This window comes from Daphnia magna, linkage group LG1 (genome assembly GCF_020631705.1).
Source record: "Daphnia magna isolate NIES linkage group LG1, ASM2063170v1.1, whole genome shotgun sequence".
NCBI classification, from domain to species: domain Eukaryota; kingdom Metazoa; phylum Arthropoda; class Branchiopoda; order Diplostraca; family Daphniidae; genus Daphnia; species Daphnia magna.
The window spans coordinates 3,692,143-3,705,426 of NC_059182.1; the positions used below are offsets into that span (position 1 = coordinate 3,692,143).

The window sequence follows — 13,284 nt, forward strand, 5'->3', positions numbered from 1 at the left end:
ACATCCTTGACGCCGCAAACTCTAGACCAAACCGAATAATTAAAATGAAAAGAAAAATGATCAACTAACCTTTCAAGGAACTTACCGATTAGGAGTCGTAACTAACAAGATTACGCTAGATCACCAAAAACCCTCAGTTCTGCACGTGTTAAAAGCTAATTTACTCCTTCCTGCTGTCACGGAACTCTTGGAAAAAGGCCTTAAAAAATTAAATTAAGAAACGATGAAATTTAATTCATAACAAACAATTAAAAAAAGAATTGAATTACTTACATCTTTGCATGAAATACATAAGAAGTCGAGGGAAAAGGGACATCACGTTCAACGTTGAGTGTGTAGAGCGTATGCACTAAGGTGGCTTCTGCCTACCAAGTCACCTTCATTGATTCGTCGTTCGTGTCGTCACATTTAACGAGATTAAAGGCCTTACCTAAAGGGACTCATGCGAAATACAATGTCGCAGCCGGCAGGTACAAATAGCCGTGACGGACGGACAAAGGAGCATCAGTTCACTTTTCACAATATCTCCTTGTAGATAGCTCAATCAGCCGAAGAAAGAACAAAGAGAGAGACAAACGCAAAAAGAAGAATTAGAGTCGAGTCCAGTTGGTTCCAACGAAGTCAAGTCTTACCCAACCAACCATCAAAATGGTCGCGTCCGTTAAAGTCTTCAAGAAAACATCCCCGAATGCTAAACTGACCGTCTATCTGGGTAAGCGCGACTTCGTTGATCACCAAGACCATGTGGATCCCATCGAAGGTGTCGTCGTAGCCGATCCCGACTACCTCAAGGGCCGCAAAGTGTTTTGTCAGGTAAATCAATTCTTCCTTTTCTATAATCAATCCAAAAACAGAATATTCAATGTTATGTACAACTTCATCTTTTTTAAAAGGTGATCGTGACCATCCGTTACGGTCGCGAGCAGGATGAAGTCATGGGCTTGAAATTCGTCAAGGAATTGGTGCTGATCAACGAGCAAGTGGTGCCACCTCGTCGCTCTCAAGACAAGAAGCTATGCCCTCTTCAGGTACGTCGTTCAAAACTCTTCCGAATCTCTACAATTAAACATTTATTCTTTCATCATTGCGGTCCATCAGGACCGTCTGTTGAAGAAACTGGGAGCCAACGCTTACGCTTTCACGTTCACGCTCCCGACAACGGCTCCTGCTTCCATCGTTTTGCAAGAAGGCGGTCGAGCTGGCGATACCGCACCCCCTGTCGGTGTTGAATACGATTTCTTGACCTTCGTTGGCGAGAATGAAAACGATCGCTCTCACAAGCGTTCTTCCGTCTCGATGGCTATCCGTAAGGTAAGAACCTCATCCTTTCTTCAGACTCCATCGCCGCCTACAATCGAGAATAAAATTTCAAACATTCATTAAATGCAGGTGCAATACGCGCCGTTGACTCCCAGCTCGAAACAACCGAGCACGATGGTCTCCAAGGGCTTCACGTTCTCAAGCGGCAAGTTGAACTTGCAATTGACGCTCGACCGTGAACTCTTCTATCACGGCGAGCAGATCCGTTTCAACGTGAACGTCAAGAACGAGTCCAAGAAAACAGTCAAGGGTATCCTGGTGGCTGTCGTGCAGAACGTCGAGATCACGCTCATCAATGGCCATTACAACAAGCGCGTGGCTAGTCTGGAAACCCGCGAGGGTTGCCCCATTACTCCTGGAACTTCAATGTCCAAGACCTTCGCCCTGACTCCGATGCTCAACGGACAAAAGGAAGTCCGCGGCATTGCTCTCGATGGTCACCTCAAGGTACGTCAATGCTGACCGATTTGATTGACCTCTGAATTTTCACAAATGTTTCGCCTCGTCAGGACGATGAAGTCAATTTGGCATCGTCGACTATGATCGCTGAATGCAACGAAGCTACTGGTTTCGTTGTTTCGTACGTGGCCCGCGTCAAACTCGACTTGGGCTCCATGGGCGGTGAATTGGTAGCTGATGTTCCATTTAAGCTGATGCACCCAGCTCCTGGTACGATCAGAATGTCTCATTTCATCCCATAAATTGGCTAATCGATTTCATTCTCTGAACAAAGGCTCGGCCATGTATCAAGGCAAGGGCAAATTGACTAAAACTGACAGCCAACAAGGCCGTTACGAATCCAACTACGCCCGTGAAGATGACGACGAGAACATTGTCTTCGAGGATTTCGCTCGTCTTCGTTCCACCTAAACGGTAAAGGCAAACAACAGCTGGAACGACAACGGATGAACCCTCGAAAAGAATAATCAATTACAATAGCAAATGAAATACTTAAATTTCCACGTATGACGTAACTTGGATCTTTCAACGGAATCAAGTTTCAGTTCATATCTGGCGTCTATCTTTATCTCTTCTCTCCCCCTCTTTCTTCATTATATAAAAAAAGAAAAATTTTAAGGAGAAAATATATCCAACCTTGAGGGTCAACAAACATCCATTGTCCAACTCCCATTTACATTACACTATATGTAACCTCAATGTAAACAAAAAAAATAAATATGGAACTGGAAAGTATATGATCAATAAACAACAGAAAATTCAAAAATTAATCACCTTACTGAGTTTTTTCATCCATTTAAAAAGAAAATGCTTTAAAGAATTCCATCGATTTCGGAGGACCTACAAGTGGAGACATGTTACGGCTTATTTCACAAGCTCGTCACACTGACAAAATTGCCCCAAACCCAGTGGCACAATTGTCTAAGAAGCTTAAAATAATATTAGTAGTCTTTTTTTTGTTGTTGTTGAATCCTTTAGATTATAATCTAATTTGGGAGAAGGCGTCGCGCACCGTCTCGTTTAGAAACAACTGAAATAATGTATGAAATCGATGTGGGTACACGTACACGTATTAGTTCGAATAAAACGAAACGCAATTATCGAACAAAGATTAAAACGATAATAATAATTAAAAAATAAAAATAGATAAAAGGGAAGAGATGTTACTCTGTGTGGTCGTTGAACAAATCTTTCAAATCGGCCAATGTAACGGGATTCTCTTTGACACTGATGGAGCTCTTTGATGTCAGGGCGGATCGATGTTTATCCAACATCAGGGCCATCTTCTCTTCAATATGTGTGTTTGACGAGGAACCTTCAAAATAGAGAAAACAAATCAATTTGAATCAACGCCAACGCCAATCGAGAAATGCCAATAAACCTGTGGACGACAGTGGGTTTGGTCTGTCCAATACGGTGGACACGTCCGATAGCCTGGAGTTCGCTTCCGGGGTTTAAGATGGGCTCCATGAGGAGGACATGAGTAGCTTCGACAAGATTGAGACCATTGGCGCCCGATTGGACTGGAATGAGTAGAACAGTGACAGTAGGATCACGTTTGAACCTATTCAACTGCACCTGGGAATTATTAGAAAAGAGGGAACAATACGAAATGCCATTTTCGTCTAGTGCCCGGCCTACGATCAGCAACACGTCGACCCACTAGAGAAGCAAAAGAGAAATCAATCAACGATTCATTTAAGACGTAAAAGGATTAAACGATCTTTACGGTGGAAAAGACGAGGCATTTGGCGGAAGGATCATCTTTCTTGATCAATAAAAGCTGCTGGACAACGGCTTGCACTTTGGTAGAATGGGAACCTTTGACTTGGACAGAAACAAGTGAAGGATTTTCGGATGCATCCGCTTGTGCGTCAACGTAAGCGATTTCGAACAGAGCGGTGGTATCACGACAAATAGCGCATTTTAATTTCCTCGTCCTGCAAAATAAAACCAAAAATTTAATTCAGTTAACCAAGTGTTTTTTGTTGTTTTCAGAGTTCCAGTTAATGTACTAACAGTTTGCTATGACTTTGGCTAATGAGCAGCTCGATGCAGTCCATGCAAAACGAGTGGCCACACACGAGGACGCTCCATTTTTCACCCAGCTGACATTGGCAAACCGGGCAAGGGTCAGGATTCTGATTGCCAGTCTTTCCAAAACCAGCCATTTCCAGATTCTTCAGGTACAAAACGTGCCCCATGTGCCGTTTCAACGCTTGGCCAGCCACCGTCAGATCGCAATTTAACTTGCCGTACTGGATGTCGACATCGTGCGGTTCCAGCAGATAAATGGGCATCACCTGATTGGGATTCTTGTTGTCCAGCATTTGGACAGTAGGTTTCGGTTGCGGGAGTTCGTGCGGAAGCCGGAGGCGAAGTCGCAGTGTGGCCATACTCAGCTCATCGACGGCTGAAGCCTGATCGTTCAACTGACGCCAAACGACGCGGATTTGCCGGAATTCCTTTTTGCAAGCGTCCAGCAACTTCAGATGAACGGATCCACCATCTTGGACGGATTGGGGAGCCGTATGCTTCCGTGCAAATTGAAGCATGTGCTTGAGGATGCGCTCCGGCTTCGCTATCGGCCCACGTGCCGCGACGGAGCGCTTCCAGTACGGCCGGAGCGTCTTCGTCGACGTTGTCCCACTCGTCTTCCTGATTCTTCCGATCAGCCATGCGGAAGAGAAGCGATTCGTAATCCTCTATCTGGTCGTGAACGATGCAAATCGGACAGCGATCCTTCTTGCGACGGCCCTGCAACGGCCTCAAATGACAATCAGACGCGTCTTGTGACAGGCGTTCGATCGACGTCACTTCCAGCCAACGCATTCGCTCGGTGACTGCTTTGCGTTGCTCTTCCAATTCTTCTAATCTTGAAAACAGTAAAAACTTCAATGCGTTGACACTGTTGAACCTAAAGAAGAAGAGACAGGCTTTAGGTTGATTATGTGGTTGAAAATTTAAAAAAATTAAACGGACCCGCTGAATTGGGACGTCATTTTGCTGTTATGTGCTTCGTCAGTCAATTTATCTTTCACTTCCTCCACCAGTTTGTCCGATATATTTGCATCGTCCGACCACTGGATCAATGCTGTCCACCATATTTCATCCATTTGCACTTGAATAACTTCCAATTCGGTTTTGAAGCCGGTGACCTTCAGCGTCAGGGTGGCCAAGGTCGCACGCGCACTCTCCACTTGGCCCAACGCCCGACCAAGATAATGTTTTTTCAATTGATCGGCTTCCTCTTGCAGCTGGCTGTCACGTAGCGTGGGCGGAATAGCACCGGGAGGAGCCGTCCGTATGATTTCGGCCAAGTTATGGAACGTGTGCAATCGTTGAAGCGTATCCGTCTTGACGGAATCTTTGATCTCTTCGGCCCACCTGAAAATGCAGAGAATTATTTAAAGGAAACCAAAAAAAATAGTAGCCGGAATGACGGATCGTTTTACCTAATGACGTCACGATACTTTTCGGCCGCTTGTGCCCATTCTTCCTGAATGATGTGCAACGCGGCCTGACCGTTGGCGGCCGAGACTCTCAACCTCTGGCTCTCTTCGCATTCCAGCTGGGCTCGTTTGATCAACGTACAAAGCAATTCCTCCATCGTTAACGTCTTGGTTTGCGGCCGGAGTGTCAAAAACTGTCCGCGAACCATTTGCGGATGGACGCAGGCCTGACGGAGCCTCAAAAGTGGGAAGAGGAGAACTTTGAGTGTATGCGGATCGAGGCTGCTTATTTTGGTTTTAAGATCTCCGCTGAATTTGAGAAACCGGACCGTTGCGTCCTGAGCACACTGGGCTTGTTGCTGTTGGTAAAAATGTTGTTCGACTGCAGAAAACGAGAGCCAATGAGTCTCGTCCGTTTGTTCCGGCAGCTGGATCTGCTCCGTCACTGCGCTTTTCCTTGTACGCCAGAAAATGGGCGCCAAAACATCAACAAGGCCAACTGGATTGAAAAGGACACGCCGATCGACTGCAACGTCCAGGAACATGAATAAGCCATGAAGGTCTTGGACGGATTTCTGAATGGGGGTGCCCGTCACGCACCAACGATGGACAGTGTGAAATTTGCGGGCCATTTCGGCCGCTCGTGTTGCAGAGCCTTCCACCATCTGAGCTTCGTCCAGGCACAAACGCCAGAAGCGGACGGACAGTAAAGGAGATGGAGGAGCCATGTAAGTTGCCGCTTTACGCCGTGTCCGCTTCTGTCCTGTTTTGACCTCGGCAAAGTAGAGTTCCTTCCTCAGGATTTCGTACGTGGTGATGATGACGTCATAGCCACGGGCCAACTGGACGGGCTGATGATAGCCCTGTCCGTGAACACCTTGATAAACGAGAATTCGAAAACGATCGCGAACGTGTCGTTTGATTTCTTCGACCCATTGAGTACAGATAGTCGACGGTGTGATGATTAACGTGGCACAGGATTCAATGGGTTCCTGTTCGGCCCAACATTGAGGACAAAGGTAGGGTCCACGAAGGGGATCAGTCAGGTCATAATGAATGCAATTGCTGTGCTGTTGTGTCTTGCATTTCGGGCACTGGACCAACGGGCTGATTTCGGCTTCAGTTTTACCGCAAACGCAAAGAATTCTAGTAATAGTATCTTCATTTACCGCATCTGAGCGTCTCTGGAGACTCTTCAGACAGCTAAACTCGGCAAGAGCGTCGTTGTAATGATTATTCAGCCTTTCGCGAACTGTTTGTTTGGGACAAAGGCAGCAACGCATTTTTTTTCTTGTGACTTTTGGGTTTTCATTTTGTATGTCACCACAGTGAAGGTCAATCACTTTCTGGATTGTGGACTTTTCATTGTCGGGACTGAATCGCCAAATGACATTTTCAATTGTTTGGCCTATGGTTCGGTTTGCACATTTCGTACACTGATCTTCGATTTTTGCTCTTTTGGCTTCAGACTGGGGTATTTTTTCTGGGGACTGAGCTTTTATTTCAGTCAAAGGTTCTTGGTATTCAATATCTGAAAGCTTTTCTCTTGCATTATTTAGAATCAGGGCAAGTACTTCTACTGTCTTCCCCAGTCCCATTTCGTCAGCCAAGATTCCACCCTTGACACTACTGCAACGTTCCTGCTTCAGCATCCAGTTAACAGCTTTGGTTTGGTAGATTCTCAATTCTGGGACTAGTGATTCATGCTGGACGTCAGTAAGAGGAGCAGACCGATTTTCAAGTAGTTCACTTTTCAAGTTCACACGATCATACAAAGCGTCATAGTCGATCGCCTGCTCGATTGCCTCAGCAGTGGGCGTCATTTCATCTTGTGAAGAACACGAGATGCTTTCAGAAATTTCTACGGAAGATATGAATAAATATTCAAGTTAATTTATCAACAGAGTGGGATGTAAGGTATTACCGGTGGAATCCATCATGTGTTTTGAATCGCGTAACAAACACTTTCGTCTCGTTAGAAAGTCGTCTGCTTGTTGTCAGATTTCCCCGTAAGATGGCGTCTATTTCGGAGAAATCAAAAACTGGTTTTTATCTATAAATCTGACTTATTCTTCTTATTACGTTCTCTATTGCCTCCCCCCAGCACAGGCAATAATATCGTGCACGCAATAAAAGAAATGCACTATCGTCTTGCGGCCAAATGTCGTTAAAAGAACGTGAAATACACTTCACGTATACGGGCGAAGTGGTTGTAGAATCGTGTTTTATTGGCCAGCATATCGAATATCGTTTTCCGGTCGTGATAGGTGCATCTGTACAGCCCCAGACTGCAGTCGTAAAAATCACTTTACGACTCGAATGAAATACCTAAAATCGAGAAACAAATAAATGTACAAACTGGTATAAATTTCAAAAGAGAGAAAAAAATAAATATACGAAATAAAAGAAGAAGACACAACTGCGTGAATACTTGTCTACGACATGGAAACACAAACATTCCTAAAACGATTTATTATCGCGTTCATTACGAGTTTCTCTTCTTTCTTTTTAATCTTTAAAAAAAAAAAAAAAACGCCTTACAGCGCATTTCTTTTTCTGCGTCTCTCTTGTCCAGAAGCAGCCGGGGGTATAGATCTACACATGAAAACGCGCATTCTTTCATGATATTGTCGGACAGCGGCCCTCAGGCCAGGCCATTTTCATTTTAAGTGCTTTCACGCGTTTGTTTGGAGAAAACGTCGATGACGAGAAGGAGCGGCTCCATACGCGTTTCTATCGGTTACCTAGCTCATTATAACGTCAGACATTCCTTTGGCACTCACATGTGAGTAAACACACATTTTCTACAAGACGCTGAGAAATTGTTTGCCGTTGTAGTGACGGAAACAAAATAAAGCCCTCCCCAAAATAAGCTTAAGTTATGACACGTCAATGGTGTGCGTTAAAGCTAACCAGGATCTCAATCATTACCAGTGAAAAAAAAAAAAGAAGAAAGAAATCAATAAATAAAATATTTCTTTTTTGGTCGACCAATAACAATCGAAAAATGTTAATCATCAATAAACGTGAAATCGGGAGGATGGCTGTACATATAAGCCTTAAGGTAAAAAGGTGCGGCCGGCTTGAATCCAAGGTTGGAAGATACTTGTCAGTAGACGAAATGTTCAAGGTGAATGTCGGTTGAAATAAATCTACTAAACATTCACATTAAACATTTGTTTGTTGTTGTGAAGCTCTTCAGCACCAACAGGAAAAAAAAAAATTTAAAAAAAGGGTGGCGCTCCTGATTTTTCAAGGATGACAAAATAAAACAAAGACTCGTTTTTGGGTGGAGTCGTTCAAAAAAAAAAAAAAAAAACGTCTACAGGATTGCGGAAGGACGCTGGACCACGCCGCGTGCAAAAAAAACTAAATTGTTCAGTGGTATATAAAGAGCCTCGGATGATCCAGTTGAATCAAGCCAGTCCACTACCATCGACAATTGCTTACAGTTCTCCATCCCGACCGCGCTCAAAATGTACAAGGTATTTAAACCCTACGCAATAATTCGGATATTTTTAAAAAACCTAAAATTCCCGCCACGTTTTCCAAAAGGTAAACATCATTTAAATTTGTTTTAAATTTGTATTGTTTAAAGGTATTCGTTTTCCTGGCCATCGTCGCCGCTGCCAGCGCCATGAGCTTCGGCTTGGGAGCTCCTCTCCTCTCCAAAGTCAACTACCAGCCGGCAGAGTACACCCACATCCGACCGGAGGTGACTGTCCAGCAACCCGAATACAAGTACAAGAGCTATCCAGTGCCCGTGCCCGTAGCTCAGCCATATTACACTGCCCCGGTCGTGCGCAACTTTGTCGCTGCTCCCCAATTCGCGGCCTACCCCGGATTTGCAGCTCCACTGGTTTATTAACATTTCCAAGATGTTTCCTACATTTTTTTTTTTTTTAAAAGAACGTACGCACAAAAAAAAAGGAAAAATTCAAAAACCTAATTTGGAACTTGTTTTTTTTTTTTCCGGATCCCATTCGATCAATAAAAAGATTTTTTTTTTATTACATGCCCAACTGTCGATGAATGTCTTTAAAAGATGAATTATGTAAACGCATTTAAAAATAAAAAGGTAATTAAAATCGCAATTGATGATAGAAAAAAGGTTGGAACATTTCAATGTTTACATTCGATCGTATATGTAGTTCGTTAGTCGGTAATTGTGGCGGGAAGGTTGTGTTGCTGTTAATGGTAAGAAGCAGCTGACTATAGCAGACAAGAAGAAAAATGGTAGCCATAATCAAGCGATCGTGTCCTGAAATTCAGATGTAAATCTGAATTTCCATGCATATACAGCAGTTCGGACTTGAAAGCTAGATGGTGTTCTTTCGCATCGTGCCGAGATCAAAGACCCGCGAGTGTTAAATCGTACAACGGCGGGGGAAATGGAATCCGTAATTGTACAGTAGAACAAGGTTTTTGCTTCATTAAACGCAGACGACGACGCTGCGGTAGAGAAATTCAAACGTAACGAGCTCAAATTAAAACAGGTGGACACTTGTGATCTAAAAATAGCCCTACCCACCCCCCTTTTTTTTTAAGGAGAAATTCCAAAAGGCTTAAAATTAGGGCTGACAATTAAAATCGTGAATTTTGTTGCGGTTAAGAGATTTATCATTTTGGGGGGGGTTACATTTTTTACTAACCCAATTATTATTAAGATGTAAGAAACCAACGTAAAAAAAAAAACGGTTTGGATTCGAGTCAAGATTAGTTGATTGGCTAACTGTATCATATTTAAAAAAAAAAAGGGGTTCGAATGACGCCTTGCGTGTGGCAACCAAAAACCGCATCCGATTGCAGTGGTATAGTCTAAACAAAGAATTTCGATCTTTTTTGCGTGCACTTGACTGTTGCACCGTTATCAACAGCGTTCGGGTAACAAGATATTTTTATTTTAAATAATAATAATAATAAAAAAAAAATGTGTGGTTATTTTTGCGTTTGGTATCAAGTCATCAAGGGCCCCTTTTTTTGGGTGGGGGGACGTGGGTTCTCAATATGTGGGGCGAATGAACTCATCCGGCAAGTGTCGCCATCGGACGTTCAAATCAACACTTTGACGACATTTTGGTAACGTAAAAGGAAATGTCACAGTTATGAAACACGACATTCGACTCAAGGGCAAATAGCTACACATGTTTCATTTCTATTTTTGATATCTTGGGATATCTTTGCAAAGCGGATTTTTTTCGGAGCAAGGATAAATCACGTTCATGTTTCGCTGATCGAACAAGACAGATTTCAAGAAAATATTATTTCCCATGTACATTTGCGAGTTACGCACACACACACACACACACAAAGAACGTGTCACGCTGTTCAACATGCATATCATCTAATTAAAAAATGAGATGAATGATTAGAGAAAATTAAATAGTGCACTCATAGTCAAGGCTATTAAATCAAAGCCCAGACTTGCAGTGGCGGTGTTATCGGGACAACAAACGCGGATATGCGAAATTCACGCTGTAAACAGTACCACTCCCAAACGCTGCACTACCAATAAACATCGTGTTATATTTACCAACCCCCCCTCAAAAAAAAAGAAAAAGAGAAAGACTCGAAAAAAAAAAAAAAAAGTAATTGACTTTTGAACGTCAAATACGACACGCAAGTTCAATGCTTTTTCGCCGAAACGCAAAACATTCAACTGGCAGAACTTTCTACTCAAGGTAAAAACGGACCAGCGTCTAAACCGGAACGATATGAAAACGCAAGCGGCAAGGACGCTTCCCAATTATAGAACAATATGCAAAAATACACGCAGATTGAGAAGAAAAAAAAAAAAGGCAGTTATGGAAATCTGTTACGCTCCCGTTGTGAAGAAAATTCAGTCTGTTATCAACAATGCGGAACACACACACACACACACAAAAATGCCATTTCTTTTTTTAAGGCTTTTTCATCACATCGATTGATGTTTAATGGTCATCAAATCGGTGCGTCAGGGAAATTGCTGCAGGAGGCCATTTCATTAAAAATTCGTCGGTACCTAAATCATTCGTGTTTCTGAACATGCGAATCGTCGGCGCAAAAAAAGGGCCAACAGACTCGTTACCCGTTCTACGCAATAAGATCATGTTTTTTACGTTTCATGTAATCCATCATCATTTTTTTGTTTAAATCTCGCGGTTTGATTTCTTAATCAAAGTGCACGAATTTTTTTTTTTTAATTAAAAAAATGAATTACGCAAATGTATGCCGGACTAAACATGGCCAAGTAGCGACCAAGAGATAAAAGTCTATTATAAACAAATCGATCGGGTTCGTTAGGGCTTTACTCGATTACACGTCAACAATCAGTGCAATTCGAGAAATGAACTAACGACGAGATAATGATAGGGGGGGGAGGTTAAACCTTCGAATTTGAAAAGCAAACCAAATAATTGAACTTCCTGACTCGATTTAGCCCCCGCCATTCACTTCCCCTTGAGCAACAGGATGTCACACTGTCTCTTCCAAGGGAAACTTTCGAAACAGTTCTTCAGAAATAAAGATTGAAAATGGTTTACATCAAACTGGCTCAAACTTCATTGGCCCCGATGAATATGCCTCTGTTCCTATTAACCCTTATGGCATTCTACGTTACAAAACAACAACAACAACAAAAAGGCAATAGTTTGGGATATTTCAAGGTTGATGACGTTTGATCGCGGGACAAGAATGCTCGCAATCAATGCTGTGCTACTGCAACCCAACAGAGAGAGAAAGAGAGACGGAGAGATATTAACATTTGATAGGGCCGCAGTTTTCACGGTCACAATTTTCAGCTGGCAAAACACGGCCAATGTGAAAGTTTTTGCTCTCGTTGCCATTTGTCGTTCGGGTATAAAAGACCTGCCGTAGAGGCAATGATCCAATCAATACCATTTCAGCGCTCCAACCCAATTTGTTTACCTGCTCTATTAACATGTACAAGGTATGTTCCTTCCTGAATCATTTCTTTTGACATGTGCAACACAACAAACGTGGACTAACCGTATTTTCTTTGTCCTTTGGCTGGAAGAATCTCGAAAGTGGTGACAGGGAGACTTTTGGATTAGAAACGGGATCTCGACCGGCCATCGTCAGCAGCCAACGTCAGATGCTTTACCGTGGCACATTCCGCCAGGAGGTGAAATCCATTCCGCACAGATTGGTTTCTATCTGGAACAAGTACAGATCCATCTGAATTTTTAAAAAACAAAACAAGAACAACCAAACAATTATCAAAGAATCACAGCATCCCCCCCCAAAAAAAAAAATGTTTTAACGCATCGCTGTCTGTATGCCACGTGGCAAAGTTCTCATTTCTGTTGGTGTCGTCACTTAATTAACAGCTCTTGGACGATTTACATTTCTCGATCCGTTAATTGCTGATCGGTAGTTCATGTAACGTCAAACGCTGGCCCATCTTCGCTTCGAAAGATCTACGAAAATTCTAAAATGTCTTAGCCGTCGTCCACGGTCGAGAGAACTTTTATTTTGTTTCTATCGCACTTTTTCTTCACCCTCTGTAAAAGTCAAATAAAAATACTTGCAATCACGTCGTCTATACCTGTCTACGTATTTTCACGATCGAATATTAGCCAATACAGATAGAATAACACGCCATTTAAGGTTAAAAAAACGACAGCGATATATGGCCGTGATGTAGGATCCCATATTGGAAGGAATTGTGGTACCGTGGTGTTATGATGACGAATACAAATTTTGGTACTAATTAGTAGGTCGAATCAAGGCTGGAAATGATGAGAAATGGAGAGGGAGGCAGGTAAAACGGCTAAGAACTGGTTACTGGTTTTTTTTGTTGGGCCGGGTTTTCACGTAAGCCAAAGAGTTGAGACAAGGCCGCGCGTACGCCTCGCAAATGTTCATAAATCCCCCCCCACTGGTGCCCCGAATTTCCGTCAGCAGAAACCCGTTTTTGCTTTGCCTTCGAGTTTTTTTTAGCTGTGTAAAAAGTGCTGAAGGTGAAGCCAACAGTGTAATTCAAAGTATTTCTACCTTTCCCAAACTATATAGAGAGATTTATAATGGAAAGGGACTCTGTTTGAAATCGCTG

General features: G+C 42.9%; 3 protein-coding genes and 1 long non-coding RNA gene across 4 annotated transcripts; 3 read left to right on the forward strand and 1 right to left on the reverse strand.

Moving 5' to 3' along the window:
* The first annotated feature begins 492 nt into the window (after positions 1–492).
* LOC116930020 (arrestin homolog) lies at positions 493–2,549 on the forward strand. The gene is made up of 6 exons (XM_032937365.2): positions 493–813; positions 894–1,028; positions 1,099–1,311; positions 1,390–1,767; positions 1,830–1,989; positions 2,054–2,549. The coding sequence occupies exons 1-6, from the start codon at positions 649–651 to the stop codon at positions 2,188–2,190; spliced, it is 1,188 nt and encodes a 395-aa protein (XP_032793256.1). The 5' UTR covers positions 493–648; the 3' UTR covers positions 2,191–2,549.
* Positions 2,397–12,809, reverse strand: LOC116930013 (E3 ubiquitin-protein ligase SHPRH). Its single transcript, XM_045170483.1, is given in 11 exon segments — positions 2,397–3,074; positions 3,076–3,094; positions 3,161–3,441; positions 3,509–3,719; positions 3,799–4,352; positions 4,354–4,696; positions 4,762–5,166; positions 5,235–7,092; positions 7,156–7,252; positions 7,314–7,559; positions 12,219–12,809. Coding segments are annotated over 9 exon segments (3,819 nt in total). The 5' UTR covers positions 7,172–7,252; positions 7,314–7,559; positions 12,219–12,809; the 3' UTR covers positions 2,397–2,942.
* On the forward strand, positions 7,832–8,530 carry LOC116930025. The gene is made up of 2 exons (XR_004398211.2): positions 7,832–8,361; positions 8,426–8,530. It is a non-coding gene; the product is annotated as an uncharacterized LOC116930025 (long non-coding RNA).
* On the forward strand, positions 8,564–9,325 carry LOC116930021. Its single transcript, XM_032937366.2, has 2 exons — positions 8,564–8,716; positions 8,830–9,325. The coding sequence occupies exons 1-2, from the start codon at positions 8,708–8,710 to the stop codon at positions 9,097–9,099; spliced, it is 279 nt and encodes a 92-aa protein (XP_032793257.1). The 5' UTR covers positions 8,564–8,707; the 3' UTR covers positions 9,100–9,325.
* Positions 12,810–13,284: the final 475 nt, after the last annotated feature.